The sequence below is a fragment of the Notechis scutatus genome, chromosome 2, assembly GCF_049901735.1.
Source record: "Notechis scutatus isolate UNSWTSFEM ecotype Mainland chromosome 2, rNotScu1.2, whole genome shotgun sequence".
Classification (NCBI taxonomy): domain Eukaryota; kingdom Metazoa; phylum Chordata; class Lepidosauria; order Squamata; family Elapidae; genus Notechis; species Notechis scutatus.
This window is the reverse complement of record NC_142010.1, coordinates 259519170-259538711: the sequence shown is the minus strand read 5'-3', so window position 1 is coordinate 259538711 and position 19542 is coordinate 259519170. Positions and strand designations below refer to the sequence as shown.

Below are 19542 nucleotides of genomic sequence, written 5' to 3'. Positions count from 1 at the left end.
CAGTATATAAGTCTTACATTGCAATTTATATCTTTCTCGAACTTCCACAGAAAAGAGCTTTTCTGAGGTTTTTCCCAAACCATCTACTCTCCTTCTTATTATCTCTCGTCTTTCTGGGCCAAGGGCATTGCTAATCAGCACAATCTCCTTTCGGGCATTTCTTTTTCTACAGCTTGATCTGATCCCCAGTTAATCAATTTTGAGTCCCGGAACTTTCAACGAATAGATTTGCAAGCAGTTGGAGAGTGGCCAGACCTTGTGTGTATTATTACATGCTGCCCTAGCCGTGTGTTGGTGTTTTTTGCAGGAAAAAAAAAATAAGTGCAGAAGAGGGGGGAGGAAGAGGTGAGTAGGGTTTTTGCAGGAAAAGCTTGGTTAAAAAGCCCACATCAGGCAAACTTTCCTCACTGCATGGGAGGGGGGGGGGAGGAGGAGGAGGAGGAGGAGGAGGAGGAGGAGGAGGAGGAGGAGGAGGAGGAGGAGGAGGACTTTCAGACTCAGAGATTTTTGCAGACTCGGAGTATATAAAGTGAAACAGTGCTCTTTTGCTATCACTGTCCCTGCACGCCCTCCTTAGCCAATAAACTTGGCAGAGACATCAAAAATTTCCTAACCAGATACTACTGAAGGTAAGGAGATGCTCACTCTTACTGGAATACAGCTTGAGGTTTAAATTCTGTAGCTCCCCTTGAAATCCCTACTGCTTTGAGCTAACGGTTTCTTCAAACCCCTCCTTCTCCTTATTAGAAAAATGCAAACAAAATAATATATATTTTTTAAATCAGAAAAACAAAATGCAATTTGGGAAAGGCGCTTGGTACCCGAAATCTGGAGCCGGGACTCCATCGTGGTTTGGCATTTTTGTGGGGTTTTCCCACTTCGGTGGTTGGATTTGGTGGGACTGCTGCGTGCCAGTCTTAATTTTTTTGCCCACCCTCCTCGTTCTTTGGGACAAGAACAAGCAACTGGTAGGAAGTGATAAGAGGCAGGAAAACAGCTTGACTGTCAGAGACGCTGCCGAAAATTGAAGTGTTTGTGGCTTTTTAAAATTTGTGTCCTTTGAAATTGAAAGAATTGTGAGCTTATAAAGAAAGGACAAAGCACTCTCTCAACAGGTATAATGAAGACCCTCTTTGGGTTAAAATCAGGGATATATTGTAAGGGAAGGATCCAGGCTAATGTGAAATTATTTCCCATGATTTCTGTTGTATTTGGAGTGCTTTTGAAAGCATACTGAGGTTTTAACTTAAGTACGTGTTCAACAGGGTGAATATCTACTCCCGCTGTGTCTTATAAGGGTTGCCTTGCTGTAGAGATGCTCTGTGGGCACAAAAGGAATAATGGACAGTCTAATAAAGAGCTGCTTGTCAGAAATTAGCATTTCTGAGACGTAAATGGGCGCAGATAAACGCAAAGGAGCCTGCCCATGACAACCGTGCAGAATTCAGCCTCTTCATTAATTTCAAACACTTTGTAAGGGAAATCAAATTGTACCCTCCAATTTTCTGAAGTAGAATCAGATAAGGGGTGCAATTTTCTTTAAGGACAGACCAACACAAGGGGGGGATGCAAGTAATGACTTTAGAGAAGGTTTTTTTCAACCTTGCTGACTTTAAGATGGGTGGACTTCAACTCCCAGTATTCCCCAGCCAGCTATGCTGTCAGGTTGAAAAATACTGATATATTAGGTTACCTAGTAGGAGGTATCAACTATGGATACAGATACAGATTAACAGAGTTGGAAGGGATTAGTGTACATATTAAAAAAAAAACCACATTGTCTGAAGTTTCAGAAAAGGATGTGACATTTCTAAAACATAACATTTGATAAGACTTTGGGGGCTCTGTGGGGATAGAAAATTGGGAATTTCTTGAAGTAATTGACTCTTAGAATTCTTATACATAAAATGAAAAAGCAGATTTAGAAATGGAGTATGAAGCTTAATGTTCAGTTTGTTAACACTTCCAATAACAGATAATCAGAGTTGGAAGGGACCTTATAGGTCATCTAGTCCAACCCTCCACCCAAGCGGGAGACCCTACACCATTTCTGACAAATGGCAGTCCAGTGGTGGGATTAAAATTTTTTTTACTACTGGTTCTGTGGGTGTGGCTTGCTGGGTGTGGCGTGGCTTGGTGGGCATGGTTTGGTGGGCATGGCAGGGAAAGGTTACTGCAAAATCCCATTCTCACCCCATCCCACTAACCTGCTTTCCAGCTCCGTTCTCCTGTGCAGGGCAACCAAAGGAGACCCAGCCAATCAGCTGGGACATGGGAGGCGGAGAACAGATGGGGACGGGGCCAGTCAGAGGCGGGTTTGCCGGTTCTCCAAACTACTCAAAATTTCCACTTTCAGTTCTCCAGAACTGGTCAGAACCTGCTGAATACCACCTCTGGAAGGGACCTTTTAGGTCATCTAGTCCAACCCCCACCCCAAGCAGGAGACCCTACACTATTTCTGACAGAGGCCAGTCCAGTCTCTTCTTGAAAGCTTCCAGTGATGAAGCTCCCACAACTTCTGACGGCAACTTTTGTTCCAAGCATAAAGTTCTACAGGTAGTCCTTGACTTACAACTATTTGTTTAGTGTCTGTTTGAAGCTACAACAGCACTGAAAAAAGAGACATATGACCAGTTTTCCCTCTTACGACCCCATGGCCACATGATCAAAATTCGGGTGTTTGGCGATTGGTCTGCATTCACAACAATTGCAACCTTCCCAACTGGCTTCCAACAAGCAAACTGGATAGAGGAAACCAGATTTGCTTAACGACTGCCCATTTCACTGAACAGTGAGAATGATTCACTTAACAACTGTGGCAAAAAAAAAAGTCATAAAATGGCACACAAGGCACTTAACTTCCATGCTTTGCATGGAAATTTGGGTTGTAAGTGGATATAGTGCCTGCATATCGTGCCAATATAGTAACTGTATATAGTGCCAATTGTTAATAGTAAGGAAAAGGATAAAGAAAGAATAAAGAAATAAAGGAAATAATAATAAAGAAAATGAAAAATAATAAAGAAAGGTGTTCCTTTCATCACCTTCCTAAATCTTGCCAATCAGCTTTTTTTAAAAGCATGTATCAGCCAAGAACTGTTGGTCTATGTCTTGTGGCCGGGAGTTCCATCTGAGTATATTTATATATTTACTTATTAAATGCCTACACCACCCATCTCACTGTGGAGGTTTCACAGTTCGGTCTGTACTGTCCCTATCAACATTCCAGCTGTTAAATCAGTTATTTGGCAAAGAGAAAAGATCTGTGGGATTGCGACATGCTTAATCTTGTTACTAAATGAATCCATTTCCTGGATTGACATACTGTAGTATATTGAATCATAAATTAACGGATGGACTGAGTTTGCGTAATGCATTAAGCCACCCAAAAACCCTGAAGTTAATGCTAACTAAACGTTACCAGTTTATCATCTTGTGTAACTGTTGCGTTTCTAACAGTGTTTATGAATTAGTTGTGCAAACAGAACCATAGAGATTTGCAGGAGAAAATGCGACAGGCAAAGGAGAGATCTATGGAAAGGGATGAGTGTGCACCAACTTCTCTTCCAATAATTGGTAGGCGAGCAAAGTGAAGAGAGTGTCCAAGAAATGTCTGTCTTTTCTTCAAGAAGTGCCTATAGGAGAATTTGTGGTTAACAGATTAATAGAGTTGGAAGGGACCTCGTTAGGTCATCCAGTCCAACCCCCCACCCCACCCAAGCAGGAGACCCTACACCATTTCTGACAGATGGCAACCTAATCTCTTCTTGAAAGCTTCCAGCGATGAAGTTCCAAAGGCAAATTCTGTTCCATGGGTTGATTGTTCTCCCTGTCAGAAAGTTTCTCCTTATTTCCAGGCTGAAAGTCTCCTTGGTCAGTTTCCATCCATTGTGTCTTGTCTGGCCTTCAGGGGCATGGAAGAGTTTATTTATTTATTTATTTTATTTGATTTGTCAATCGCTTACAAGATAATAGGTATAAGTATATACACAGTTATGAATACATGAAATGGGTACATATAAGAAAAATATAAACAAACAATAGGACAGGGACGGTAGGCACGATTGGTGCGCTTATGCACGCCCCCTACAGACCTCTTAGGAAAGGGGTGAGGTCAATAGCAGACAGTCTAAGGTTAAAGTTCTTGGGGTTTGGGGAAGAAACCACAGAGTCAGGTAGAGTATTCCAGACATTGACCACTCTGTTGCCGAAGTTGTATTTCCTGTAATCAAGTTGGGTGCGGTTAACCTTGAGTTTGTATCTATTGTGTGCTCTTGTGTTGTTATGGTTGAAGCTGAAGTATTCATTGACATGCCTAATGCTCTTGGTTGCATAAAGTTGTGGGAAGCTGCATCAGATAGATCAGGTGGAGAAAACAAGGAGAAATAATTGGGTGTCCAGTTAAAGGTAGTCCTAGATTTAAGGCTGATCTCTTAGCACCTGGTCAAAGTTACAAAGGACCTCCCTTAAGCTACTTATCAATAGCAATAGCACTTAGACTTATATCCTGCTTCACACTGCTTTACAGCCCTAAGTGGTTTACAGAGTCAGCCTATTGCCCCCAACAATCTGGGTGTTCATTTTACTGACCTCGGAAGGATGGAAGGCTGAGTCAACCTTGAGTCAGTATGGATCGAACTTCCAGCAGTGGGCAGAGTTAGCCTGCAATACTGCATTCTAACCACTGTGTCAACATGGTTCACCACCACTAGATAGTAGACAGATGATATGTATAGACAGACAGACAGATAGATGATGGATAGATGATAATGAGATAGATAGATAGATGATAGATAGATAGATAGATAGATAGATAGATAGATAGATAGATAGATAGATAGATAGATAGATAGATAGTTTTCTCACATAATAAGGCGGCCTTATTATATATAAAGCTCTACTTGTTTGTTATGCACAACACACATGGAACATGCTGCAGGTCCATCACCAGCAGATTTCAAGATCCGTTCCTCCATATTTCCAGTTGGGTTTTTTATCCGACTTGCAAGAGTTCATTTAGTGACAGTTCCAAGTTTTTCACACTTACATCCAGTGAAACATCCGATCGTCACATGATGAGATGCTTTGGTTCATATTTACGACGGTTGCAGTGTCCCGTGATTCCCCTTTTGCGACCTTCTGACAAACAAAGTCAATCGGGAAACCAGATTCACTTAATAACTATGTGACTAACTTAACAACTGCAGCGATTCACTTCACAACGGTGGCCAGAAAGGTCATCAAATGGGGCAAAATTCACTTAACAAATGTTTCACTTGGCAACATTAACTTTGGGCTCAGTTGTGGTCATAAGTCAAGGATTACTTGTGGTACATTAAGTGTTTGGAAGATGAAGGGAACAGTATGAGGTGCAATTGTCATTGCACCTCATACAACGAAATCAAACAGCATCCTCAGTGAACATCATGACTATGAAAATAAACACAAACACACATCCTTCGCACTCCACACATTGAATTGAAAACCCCTGATATTGCATTAATATTGCACTATACAGTAGAATTCAACAGAGCTACTGCCCTGGGATAGAAGCTGTTTTTCAGCCTATTTGTCCTTGCTTTTATTATTGTCCTGTACCGTCTACAGTTCAAAAAAAAGGGTGCATAGGATGAGATGGATCTTTAAGGATGTTTTGAACTTTCTTAAGGCAGTAGGAGCTATAAAGCTCTTCCAAAGAGGGGAGAATGAACCAATGATCCTCTGGGCAATGATGTTAACCCTCTGGAGTGCTTTCCTATCTGCCCCTGTGCAATTGGCAAACCACACAGAGGTGCAGTGTGTTAAAATGTTCTGTACGGTGCAGCGGTAGAAGGTCACCAGCAGTTTTTCATTCAGTTGTTGTTTCCTGAGAAGTCTCAGGTAGTATAATCTCTGCTGGGCCCTTTTGACCAAGGCTGCAATGTGAGCAACCCAGGTCAGGTCCTCTTTTAGGGTAACATCCAGAAACTTAAAACTGGCCACTTGCTCCACTCAGTCTCCATTGATAAGCAAGGGCTGGATGTCTGATCTGTTCCTTCTATAGTCCACTATAAGCTCCTTGGTCTTAAATCATATTTTTCAGCCAGGAGACTTGAGAACTGCAGGAGACATGATTAGTAATGGCATGATTGGGTCAAGTCACTGTTTCTGGGTTGAAGCCTTGGGAGAAAAGAGAGAGGATAGCCGAAAATGCCCCCCTCTGCCCTTAAATGGGACTGTTGGTGCAGTTACGGGAGAGTTGGGTTAGGCCAGCAATTGTGAACTTCAGTCTCTGAACAAATTCCTCCAAAAGATTAAAAGAGCAAAAAGAGACAAGTGTTGTGGCCTGTCGACCACTGGCCCCTCCAACAGTTGAGTCAGAGGAGGAGGAGGAGACGTGGGAGTCAAGGTTAGCATCAAGGCAATCTGAGAGCTTCAAGAGAGAATGGAGCTGGCAGAGAGAGAGAGAGAGAGAGAGAGAGGGAGGGAGGGAGGGAGGGAGGGAGAGAGAGAGAGAGAGGTGGAGTCTGGGCCGTCCATCAGCCCTCAGATGGACGGTCAATAGCCCCCAGGTATGGAGGTAGCTGATGAGGAAGAGGAGGAACAGCTGGGTCCAGTGCCTAATGTATAGCTACTCAGAAGGCAGAGGAGAGGAGAGCAGTGGAAATCCATGGGCTGGACCTTGGGATGCTACTAGCGAAGCCCCACCCTAGCTCTGGGGATAAAAGGCAGGGGGTGGAGATGAATAGGTGTGGCAGAAACCCTGCTGGACAGATTTGTTAGCCTGCTGTGTGACAGAGTGAGGCTTTTTCCTGGGGCTGCTGGCACTTCTAATAAGGGAAACATTTAGTTAACTACAGAGGGTTTGTCGTGTTTGGGAGCCAGGTCAGAACAGACAGTTTATTCTAGTGATGTAGGCACCAGCCTAGAAACCAGGAGATTGTGAGTTCTAATTCCACCTTAGCCATGAAAGCCAACTGGGAGATTCGGGGCCAGTCACCAGTGACTGTGAGTTCTAGTCCCACTTTAGGCATGAAAGGCAGCTGGCTGGGTGACTTTTCAGCCAACCAATGTCACCCAGACTTTAGAATGGTGAATTCTCGTTCTGCCTTAGCCATGAAAGCCAACTATGTGACTCTGGGCCAACCACTCTCTTTCAACCCAACCCACCTCAGAGGGTTTGTTGTTGTGGGGAAAAATAGGATGAGGAAGGTGTGTTGGATACGTTCACCACCATGCATTTATATTTAAAAATATTAAAGGAAGGAAAGAAAAGAAGGAAGGAAGGAAGGAAGGAAGGAAGGAAGGAAGGAAGGAAGGAAGGAAGGAAGGAAGGAAGGAAAAAGGAAGAAAGAAAGAGAAGAAAAGAAGAGAGAGAAAGGAAGGAAGAAAAGGAAGGCAAGGAAAGAAGGAAAAGAAGAAAGAAAGAAGAGAAGAAGAGGAGAGAGAGAGGAAGGAAGGAAAGAAAAAGAAGAAAATAATAGAGAGAGAAAAGAAGGCAGGAAGGAAGGAAAGAAAGAGAAGAAAAAAGAAGAGAGGAAGGAAGGAAAAAGAAAGAAAGAGAAAGAGAAGAAAAGAAGAGAAAGGAAGGAAGGAAAGAAGGAAAAAGGAAAAAAGAAAGAGAAGAAAAGGAGGGGAAGGAAGGAAAGAGGAAGAGAAGAAAGGAAGAGAGAAAGGAAAGAAAGAAAGAAAGAAAAGAAGAGAGGGAGAGAGAGAAGAGAAAAGAAAGAAAGAAAGAAGACAGAAAGAAATAGAAAGAAAGAAATAGAAAGAAAGAAAGATAAGAAAGAAAGAAAGAAAGAAAGAAAGAAAGAAATCTATCTAGTCTATCTCAGGGCCAGAAATCCAGAAATGAGATGAAGACCTGACTGAAAGCAGAGCATTTGCAGTAATAATTGTTCCGATAAAAAAAGTGCAGTTGTACAGACAGCAACTTTGCTGCACGAAATAAGTTTGAGAACACAGAGCACAAATAATTTAACCCAACTGAAATAAAATGTGGCCACCCGGTTTCAGAAATTGGGAAGAATTCTGATGCCTTTGCTTTAAAGTCCACCTCTCCGCACAGTAAGTAAGGGAGGGTGATTTTAAATTAGGAGGAGGGGAGGCTGATTTCTAGGATACATTGGAGGAAGCTGGAAGACACGGAGAGGGAAAGTCAGAAAGCCAGCACCTCATGCCCTGCGTTAGAATGATTTTTTTTTTATTTTTTTATTTTTTTTTTATTTGACTTGTCAATCGCTTACAAGATACAGGTATAAGAATAAACATAGTTTTGAATACATGCTTTTTTTTTTTTAATTTGAATGATGTTCCAAACTCTGAATTCCACAGAAAGTTTTGCATCTAAACACAATAAATCAGGCAGGACAGCAAAAAGTGGAAGGTCTGGCTTAAATCTACAGCAACGCAAAAACAGAGAGAGCAACAGCTAGAACATGTTCTATCTGCAATATTTTAAGGAGGGTCAGCCAGGGGCTGCATCTAACACAGGGAAATAGAGACGACCATTAGTATTATTCTTTATTTATTTATTAATATCCCATCTTCATTTTTTTCAATAACGCAAGGCAGCGGATATACCTAATATTCCTTTCTCCTCCTATTTTCCCCATGATAGTCTTGAGAGGTGAATTGGGCTGAGAAAGAGGGACTGGCCCAAAGTTACTTGGCTAACTTTTGTGCCTAAGGAGGGACTAGAACTCACAGTCTCCTGATGACTAGCCCAAGTTGGTTTTTGTGACTAATGGGAGACTAGAACTCACGGTCTCCTGGTGACTGGCCCAAAGTCACCCAGCTGGTTTCACCTAACGTGGAACTAGAACTCCCAGATGACTTGTCAAGTCACCTAAGTTGTTGTGCATGGAAGTAGAACTCCCAAAGTCACCCAGGGCTCTCCTGATTAGACTTGTCTAACCGTCACCCAAAGCACCCAGTTGTTGTCATGTCTAAAGTGGGACTAGAACTCACGGTCTCCTGGCAACTGGCCCAAAGTCACCCAGCTGGCTTTCATGCCTAAAGTGAGATTAGAGTTCATTGTCTAACCGTGATTGGCCCAAAGTCACCCAGTTGGCTTTCATGTCTAAAGTGGGACTAGAACTCATGGTCTCCTGGCAACTGGCCCAAAGTCACCCAGCTGGCTTTCGTGCCTAAAGTGAGATTAGAGTTCACTGTCTAACCGTGATTGGCCCAAAGTCACCCAGTTGGCTTTCATGTCTAAAGTGGGACTAGAACTCATGGTCTCCTGGTAACTGGCTCAAAGTCACCCAGTTGGCTTTCGTGCCTAAAGTGAGACTAGAACTTGCTGACTCCTGGTGACTGGCCCAAAGTCACGTGGCTAGCTTTCGTGCCTAAAGTGAGACTAGAACTCACAGTCTCCTGGTGATTTGTCCAAAGCCACCTAGCCAGTTTTTGTGCCTAATGTGGGACTAGAATTCACTGTCTACTAGTGATTGGCCCAAAGTCACCCAGCCAGTTTTCAGGACTTCAGCAGGACTAGAATTCACTGTCTCCTGGCGACCGGACCAAAGTCATCCAGCTGGCTTTCATGCTTAAAGTGAAACTAGAACTCACAGTCTCCTGGTGATTGGCTCAAAGTCACCTGGTTGGCTTTCGTGCCTAAAGTGGGACTAGAACTCACCATCTCCTAGTTTCTAACCTAATGGCTTAACCTAGAAATGGAACGATTCTGTATGGACACCATAGTAAATGACAACAATCAATTCTCTAAGGCAGGGTATCTTAAAGTTACCTTGGCAACTTTAAGATGTGTGGGCTTCAACTCCTAGAATTCCTCAGGTAGAAACACTGGTGTAAAGAACCATATCTTTCATCAAAAATTCAAGAGAACTAGTAAGTGCTCAGCAACCTACCTGGTTGTTGGAAATTATAGTGTTAATGCTACTGATAAAAGAACAATGTTGTTAATTCTTTTTTCCCCAAGATAATATGAATACAGAGAGAGTTCCATTTCATAGATGTATCTTCATCTTCACCATCACCTAAAATGTATAATTATTTATTTTATTTTATTTATTTATTTTTGTCAATTGCTTATAAGATAATAGGTATAAGTAAAAACATAGCTATGAATACACGGATACATATAAGGAAAAAATAATAATAAAAGAAACAATAGGACAGGGACGGTAGGCACGTTGGTGCGCTTATGCACCATATATTGTCTCTCTTATCCAAAATTGGCTCTATAAACTAGCACAGTTTTCTTCACCAATTAGCAAATAAACTAGTCAGGTTTATTAGCTGTGTATATAATCTAACGTTCATGGTGTTCCAGATATGTGTATGTCATTGGCACACATCAAGGTATTTATAAAATGTATAATTATAAATTATAATGCAGGGTCCGCTATTCTATGTGTGCAATCTAAGGAAAAGCAAGAGCATTTCCTATCTTGAATAAAACATGTAATTTTACATCTTCAATCGATACAGAGAGACCTTTTTCATTGCATTTTCCTTAATCTTGTAATTTAGCTGGATACTTAAAAAAATATACATGTATTCAAAATAGTAACATCCAAAAAAGCATTGCTTGTTGATCAAAAAAAAAAAAAAATCTGCATGTTTGACAAGATTTCAAACAAAACTCTAAACTGGAATTATTTGAAGAAACAACATAAAAATCTTCACACAAACTTTACAATAAACTCTATTCCAAAGATTCAAACTTGACAGATGCATAAAAATAAAAAATTGCATTAGCGTATTCAGTAATCCGAATTCCGTGGATGCTTTAAGGATGGGCAATTTTAGGAGGACAGCAGAATAATAACATTCCTTGGACAGGCCTGCATTTTCGGTCTGCTTAGAGGCCCTTTAAGAAATATACGTAATGAAAAATGGGACAGGATCAACAATAAATGAGGGCTGAATGGACTTTGAACACAAAAAGGAGCCATTTGTACAAAAGAGGTAAATTAAAATGGTCTTGTGGCAGGAGTAGAGGAAGATCATAAAACGAAAATGTGAGATGAAACGGATGACTGAAGGAAAAAAGCAGAACTTCATAGTTGGATGGATATGATGAGTCCCTCAGAAAGTACAGATAGTTCTTTACTTATGACCACAGTTGAGCCCAAAATCTATTTTGCTGAGCGAAATATTTGTTAAGTGAGTTTGGTCCAGTGGTGGGATTCAAAAAACTTTACTACCGGTATTGTGGGCATGGCTTGGTGGGCGTGACAGGGGAAGGATACTGCAAAATCCCATTCCCTCCCCACCCCACTAACCTGCTTTCCAGCTCCATTCTCCTGTGCAGGGCAACCAAAAAAGACCCAGCCGATCATCTGGGACTTGGGAAGCAGAGAATAGATGGGGTTGGCGGGGCCAGTCAGAGGTGGTATTTGCTGGTTCTCTGAACTACCCAAAATGTCCGCTACCGGTTGTCCAGAACTGGTCAGAACCTGCTGAATAATACCACTTCTAGTTTGGTTCCATTTCTTGCCACAGTTGTTTCGCGAATCACTGCAGTTCTTAAGTTAGTCACACGGCTGAAAAATGAATTCAGCTTCCCCATTGACTTTGCTAGTCAGTAGGTCACAAAAGGGGATCCCATGACCCCAGGGTGCTGAAACCGTCATAAATATGAGTCAGTTGCCAAGCATCTGAATTTGGATCACGTGACTCTGGAGAAGCTGCAACCGCCATAAGTGTGAGAAATGGTTGTAAGTTACTTTTTCCAGTGCCATTGCACACCATGTAGAAAAGATTAGCCATCAGTGTCCTAGTGTTTGCGAACAAGGCTCGAAACCAGGGGTGGGATCCTACCGCTTCTCACTTATTCGCTAGAACTGGTTGTTAACATTCTAAGCAGTTCGGAGAACCAGTTGTTAGAAGAAATTACTGGCCTAATCCTGTAAGGAAGGCAGGAAGGAAACATTCTGGTGTTGCTTACAGAAACTGTCTCTCCGTTAACCTTTATTACATTCTTGGCAGGACTAGACTTCCTGTTTCTGGAACTTCTCTGGAGTTTTTTCCCCCTCCTTTGCTGGTACTTTGCTTGTGTGGAGTGACCATTCAAAGTTACAATGGCACTGAAAAAAGTGACTTATGACCATTTTTCACACTTATGACTGTTGCAGCATCCCCACAGTCATGAGAAGCCAGGCGAGGAGATGCATGCCTCGATGTGAGTGATATTGAGTTGGCTTCGCCCAGCCAATAACATGCCCACCAAGCCACGCCCACCAACTAAGCCACGCCCACATAACCAATTGTTAAAAAAATTGAATCCCACCCCTGTGTACATGGTGAGAAAAATGAATCCTCCCTCCCGGAGGGAAGCAACGGAAACAGACCATAGAGTGGGTGTTTGGTGGGGTCTCATCTACGCAACGCTGAAACTACTTTTACTGAGATCAGCTACAATAACCATGAAAGTCTCTAGGGGTTGTGAGTGCCCCATCACTGGATATTTTAAGAAGAGACTGGACAACCACTTGTCCTGGAATGGTATTGGGTCTCCTGCTTAAACAAGGGGTTGGACTAGAAGACCTCCAAGATCCCTTCCAACTCTGTTATTCTGTTATTCTGACTGTGTTGTAGCTCTTCTCCCTTATTTGATCGTTGGAGTCTCTTTGAGTCATTTTTGGCTCCCAGCAAGCAACCAGATAGATATATTTTCCTCCTGAACACCTCCTTATACTGCTGTGAATTAGGAAGGGGTTTGACTGAGCTGTTTCTGAATGTTATCTGGACCTTCTATACTTAAAATAAGTTTGAGCCCCTTTTGTAACTATTCTTATATAAGTATTATTATATATCTTCATCCAGATCATTTCCCTTAGTCTCTACCTCACTTTGAGCTGTTGATCTGGTTTTCTTCCTTGCTACAGTTTCCCACTTTAGGATCTCTCAATCCGCCCCAAATTCTCAATCTTGAAATGACTCCCAGGTGTCCTGGTATCTTTCCTTAATTTTAAGAATAAGAGAGCAATAAAGTTGGAAGGGACCCAGGAGGTCTTCTAGTCCAACCCCCTGCTCAAGCAGGAAACCTTATATCATTCCAGACAAATGGTTGTCTGATTTTTTCTTAAAAACCTTCCAGTGTTGGAGCAATCACAACGTCTGGAGGCAGGTCATTCCACTCATTCATTGTTCTCACTGTCAGGAAATGTATACTCATTTCTAGGCTGGTTCTCTTGAGTTTAATTAATGCAGGGGTCTTCAAACTTGACAGCTTTAAGACTTGTGGACCTCTCCCAGAATAGAGATAGAGATAGAAGATAGAATTCTTTATTGGCCAAGTGTGGTTGGACACACAAGGAATTTGTCTTGGTGCAAATACTCTCAGTGTACATAGAAGAAAAGATACATTCATCAGGAGTTGAGAATCATAAGGTATGACGCTTAATAACAGTCATAGGGTACAATAAGTGATCAAATCATACTAGGAAACAGTCAATATAAATCATAAGTATACAAGCGACAAAGTTACAGTCATACAGTCACAAGTGGGAGGGGATGGTTGATAAGGAGTGATGAGAAGATTAACAGTAATAGTGCAGACTTTGTAATAGTTGAACAGTGTTGAGGGAATTATTTGTTTAGCAGAGTGATGGCGTTCGGGAAAAACTGTCCTTGTGTCTAGTTGTTCTGGTGTGCAGTTGTTCTGGTGTCGTTTTGAGGGAAGGAGTTGAAACAGTTTTTGTCCAGGATGTAGGGGTCTGTAAATATTTTCACAGCCCTCTTTTTGACTCGTGCAATATACATTCCTCCTCCAATCATGTTAGCTCAGGAATTCTGGGAGTTGAAGTCCACAAGTCTTAAGCTTGCCAAGTTTGAAGACCCTTGGTTTAATGGAAGGGTGAGCAGCTGAAAATCATGGAAACAAGATGACAAAATGAAAACTAAGGCAATTGCCAGGGCAGACACGTAAAGCCATACTTTTAGCAGTCGTGTTATTCAATCAGTGCACGACAACCACTTCCCAAGTTTGAGAATTTCACCGACATCTCAGCTTTTCCTCACTTGGCTTTCATCCATCTCTAAAGTCTAATTTAACAAGATGCAAACTGCGTTGGTGTGTCATGCCCAAAGTCAGGATGAGAAAACTCCTTGATGGTTGACTGACGGTTGAGAGCTGTTTTTCCCAACCTGGTCATAAAATGAAATAACATCATTAGGAGCATTTGATCCAGAGTCTATAAAATCATAAACTCAGGGCGGAGTCTCTATCCTTGACTTCCTTCTCTCTGCCCTTTAGCGTACGTGCAAAGATGGATGGAAATCCCTCCAACCCTTCCTCTCTCCTAGTCCCAGTTCAGCTATCACCAGACGGATGCCAGTCTTATGACTCTGAATGTAAGCACCAGCCATGCTCAGCATGTGCCCAAGAACCCTGTCAAAGTAGGCCACTCTTGAAGAGGCTGGAAGCCCAGGTAGGCATCCATCCACACCTTGCCTTCAACACTCAGGTGTCAGGATTCTGGCATTTGCCTTAATTAAACCATGAGCCTCAAGCCAAGCTACTAAAATGTCAAAGGATTTACTAGGAGCGAACATGTCGGCATGACCTGTAATGAAGCTGATTCTGAGACACGTAATTCACAATCACATATGATCCTTTTTTCTCCCCACCCCTCTGGGTGTATCATAATTCATATTCTTCAGCAAAACACATTCATAGCTGAGAGTCATCAATCACGTTCTCCAACTAGGGATTTTCAAGGCAGAAATTCCAGTAGCTTAGTTACAATCTTTGCAAAATGCATGGAATGCACTTTTGGTTTTAAACTGCTACACTGCTCCTTCAAATTTCTTCCCAATCGAGTACCCCAGGATGGATCTAAGATAGTGTTCCTCAACCTTGGTAATGTGAAGATGGCTCAACTCCCAGGATTTGGGGAGTTGAAGACCACACATTGTCATGGATGAATCTCACCTATCCAAGCAAGCTTCATGAGCTGATGGGTGAGCTTCTTTGCTAGGTGACTGAATGGGACAGTGGGCGCACATCTTCAAATTGCTGAAGTTAGGAAACATGTAGGGAGTCTCCAAACTTGGCCACTTTAAGACTTGTGGACCACAACATCCAGAACTGGCTGAGGAATTCTAGGAATTGAAGTCCACAAGTTCTTAAAGTGGCCAAGTTTGAAGACTTGTGAAGAGTCTACTCTTCAATTGTGAAGAGTAGTTTTTCTGAAACTTGGAACTATATCCAGTGTGGACTTCAACCCCCAGAAGTCAGTATGGGAATTCTGTCTTATAGAAGGCAGAAGCACTGTCTCATACTATTGTTGAAAATATCTAACACTTGCAGGATCCATGGTTGTTTTGCTCTGAGTTGCTTCTCATACTCCTATGGAAAGACGGTGCACATTGCTGGCCAAAAGGAAGTTCAAGAGGACACAATCAGTCAGATGCTTTGTTGTTTTTTGTTCGGGCAGGATCCAAAACTCACAATGGAGATCAACGCCGCGGGTGAAAAGTCTGACAAAACCCAAAAGACAACAGGCGAATGTTGCCAGCAAATGTTGAGAGCCCTGAGCTGTGTCACTGGAGATATGAAGGCGTTTGGAGACTGGCTAAAAGGTAGGTCACGTTTGTGGTACCTCTATAAGACCCAATGGAAGCATAGGTGTAGGTGAAAAGGTGGTTGGATGCCTTGATTATCATCCACCTCAGCAAGTTTGAACCATCTGGACTTCAACTCCCAGAATTACCAAGACCACATGCTGGCAAGTTTAACAGGTGTAGACATCAACTCCCAGAATTCCCCAGCCAGCCCAGATCTGAGAGTTGACATCCACACATCTTAAAGATGCTAAGGTAGAGAAACACTGTACAAGAGATTGCCTGAAAAACGGGGTCCTTCCTTTCCTTCCTTCTTTCCTTCCGTTCTTTGTCTTTCTTTTTCCCTTTCCCTTCTTCTTTCCTGTTTTGTCTTTCCTTCTTGTTCATTTCTTTCTTTCCTTCCTTCTTCCTCCCTTTCCTTTCTTTTATTTCCTTTCTTTCTTTTTCCCTTTTTACCGTTCTTTTCTTTTTCTCTTTCCTTCCTTTCCTTTCCTTCCTTTCTTCCTTCTTTTCTTCCCCCCTACTTCTTCCTTTTCTCCCTCCCTTCTTTCCTCCCTTCCTTTTTTCTTTTCTGTTCTTCCTTTTCTTTTCTTTTTCATTTCTTTCCTTTCCCTCTTTCCTTTCTTTCCTCCTTCTTTCCTTCCTTCCCTCTCTCCTACCCTCCCTCCTCCTTCCTTTGTTCCTTCCTTCCTTCCTTTCCTTCTTCTGCCTTCCTTCCTTTTTTCTTTTCCTCCATTTCCTTTTTCCTTTCCTTTCCTTTTTCATTTCTTTCCTTTCCCTCTTTCCTTTCTTTCCTCCTTCTTTCCCTCTCTCCCACCCTTCCTCCTCCTCCTCCCTTCCTTCCTTCCTTCCTTTCTCCACCAAAGCTGTCATTGCTCATCCTACAATAAGCTTTAGGTTGACCCTTATTTTACCCTATAAACATAAGTTATTTATTCTCAGTCTTCCTCTCTCATCCTTTTCTTCCCCCCTCCAACGCCCCATCCCACATCATGCATTCCCCTTGCCTTCCTGCCACTCTGATGTTAAATTATACACTCGGAGGGGTGTGTCACAATCCCAATGCAAGCTGGCCTAGAGATGTTCAGGCCATCTGCCAACTTCCATGCGGACAACATAAATTAGCTGTTTTGTATCTTCTGCATGAACTGAGCCGCTCAATCAACTTCCCAATCGCGTGATGTTTTTGCAGAGAATAATAAATGTGTGTCATATTTTACAACCTTCTTGGCAGGAGGAGCCACACCAGATGTTGCCAGAGATATACACATTTGGCAAATGTCCCAGTTCATAAACTTTCAAACAATAGAAACAAAACCCTGTTGTGGAATTGGGGAAGATAGAGCAAGTTACTTTTTTTTCTATATTTTGACATTGCAACCTCATTGGTGGTATTTACACAACCCGGTCATGCATTAGCCCATTTTAACAGAATAACAGAGTTGGAAGGGACTTTGGAGGTCTTCTAGTCCAACCCCCTGCTCAAGCAGGAGACCTTATACCAGTGGTGGCTAACCTTTTTGGGCTCCTGTGCCAAAAAATTGTGTGTGCACTAGCGCACACGCACTCGCATGCCAGCAGCCAGAATGCAATATGCCTCCCACACCCCCTGCGAATGTTCATGCAATCCCTCCCATGCCTACACTGTACCTCACAGCTGGTTTGAGGCCTTTTTTGGCCTCCCAGAGGCTGGAAAAAGCCCCTGCAAGGCTTTTCAGCCAAATAATAGGCCCATTTTGTCACTTCCGGTATTACAGGAAGTGATGAAATGGGCCTATTATATGGTCTGAAAAGCCTTGCGAGGCTTTTTCCAAGCTTCTGGGAGGCCAAAAAAGGCCTCAAACCAGCCAAAAAATCAGCTGTGAGGCGCATGCATGCGTAGTGAGGTACGTTTGCCTGCGGCTCGCGTGCCAGCACAAATGGCTCTGCGCGCCACTTGTGGCATGCATGCCATAGGTTCGCCATCATGGCCTTATACCATTCCAGGCAAATGCCTGTCCAGTCTCTTCTTGAAAACCTCCTTTGGTAGAGCACCCACAACTTCTGGAGGAAAGCAATTCCACAGATTAATTGCTCTCATTACCAGAAAATGTCTCCTTAGTTCTAGGTTGCTTCTCTCCTTGATTAGTTTCCATCCATTGTTTCTTGTCCTGCCTTCATGTGCTTTGAAGAATAGATTGATCCTTATGGCAGCCCCACAACTATTGGAAGACTGCGATCATGCCTCGCCCCAGTCCTTCTTTTCATTAGCTAGATAAGTGTTCTTAGGAAGCACAGTATTTTAATCCATAAACTAGCCAAATATTCCCAGTTTCTAGAGCTCCCAAGTCAAATGAACTGGCCAGTATATTAAAAGCTCTTTTAAGCCCTTCGGAAATTACAACATTCTAAACAAAATTTTCTTATTTGTACAAGCACTTTAACCAGGTTATCCAAAGATCTGATAAGATGCCTTTTGAAGAAAAACATAGTTAGTTTAAATTGTGGTTTTTGGGTGTCATTGCATTTATTTATTTATTTTTGCATGTTCTGGTGGATTAATTCTACTTTTGTGCATAAGCAGCCATTTAGAGATAGTGAAAAACAACAGGGCCTGGCAGGCATTTGGCCAAAGACCTACAACTGAGCCAGGGATGACTTCAACGGCTGTCAAAAAGTCAAAATGGTAGCTATGACTACACAATTGTAGTCCCCCCTTTTTTATATGATTTGCAACACTATTCCTTCATCAAGCCTTTTACAGTGAATTTTTCATCCCTGGATTACCTTATTTATTAGATTGTTATCCTGCCTTTATTATTTAATAAATAAACTTAAGGCAGTGAACATATCTGATACTCTCTCTTCTTCCTATTTCTCCCACAACAACAATCATGTGAGGAGAGTTGGGCTTAAAGAAGGTGGCTGGTCCAGAGTCACCCAGTTGGTTTTCATGCCTAAGGTGGAACTAGAACTCTCAGTCTCCTGGTGATTGGCCCAAAGTCACCCCAGTCAACTTTCATGCCTAAGGCGGGACTAGAACTCACAGTCCCCTGGTGATTGGCCCAAAATCAGCCAGTCAGCTTTCATGCCTAAGGTGGGACTAGAACTCACAGTTCCCTGGTTATTGGACCAAAGTCACCCAGTCAACTTTCATGCCTAAGGCGGGACTAGAACTCACAGTCTCCTGGTGATTGGCCCAAAGTCACCCAGTCAACTTTCATGCCTAAGGCAGGACTAGAACTCACAGTCTCCTGGTGATTGGCCCAAAATCACCCAGTCAACTTTCATGCCTAAGGCAGGACTAGAACTCACAGTCTCCTGGTGATTGGCCCAAAATCACCCAGTCAACTTTCATGCACCTAAGTTAGAACTAGAACTTCCAGTCTCCTTCAGGCTAGCACCTCAACCACTACCACAAACCGGCTGTGTGTTATTGCTGCTATTTTTTCCCCCCCAAAGGAAGCATTTTATTACCGCATAGTATTCTTGCTCTTTATGGTGATGATCCCTTTTATAAACCATCCAGGTAGAGGTGTTTGAACCCTGGGCTACAAGTGAGCAACTGAAATTGCACTGCCTACAAGTTGCTAAACGTTTTGCAGCTATTTGCAAATACGCAACTTTGTTGTGCTGTCTCATAGTTTCCAGGTCAAGGATATTTCAGAGTAGAAAAGAGACCACAATAAAATAAAATAAAAATGAATCAGAGCTTTCATGCTCTATCCAGGTAGACCTATGACCGAGGATCTCAGGGCTTCCCAAATTTTGGCAACTTTGAAGGACTTCAATTCTCCAGAATTTCCCCAGACAACATTCTTCCAGTTTTCCAGCCATCCTACTCTGCGGGAAAAAAGTGGCTCAATCCAGAGAAATGATACGGGGATTTTAATCTTAGCAACTTCAAGACATGTGGACTTCTACTTCCGAAATTCCCCAGCCAGCATGGTTGCCAAGGTTGGGAAACCTTGAACTGTCTGTTTCGTAGATTCAGAAATCCACTTCTTTTGTCCAGCAGTATCTTCATTGTGCTGTTTTCACAATACT

The 19542-nt window shown here is 42.4% G+C and overlaps 1 protein-coding gene across 2 annotated transcripts in view; it reads left to right on the top strand.

The window, feature by feature from the left end:
• The first annotated feature begins 455 nt into the window (after window positions 1-455).
• SLC14A1 (solute carrier family 14 member 1 (Kidd blood group)) overlaps window positions 456-19542 on the top strand; it is a 45122-nt gene continuing 26035 nt past the window's right edge. The window contains exons 1-3 of one of the 2 annotated variants that reach the window (XM_087958699.1): window positions 483-629; window positions 14207-14381; window positions 15390-15534. In XM_087958699.1, coding sequence (XP_087814825.1) covers window positions 14220-14381; window positions 15390-15534 — 307 coding nt within the window. In that variant the 5' untranslated portion in view covers window positions 483-629; window positions 14207-14219. Of the gene's footprint in view, window positions 630-14206; window positions 14382-15389; window positions 15535-19542 lie in introns of both variants that reach the window. The other variant, XM_087958700.1, reaches the window with a different exon arrangement.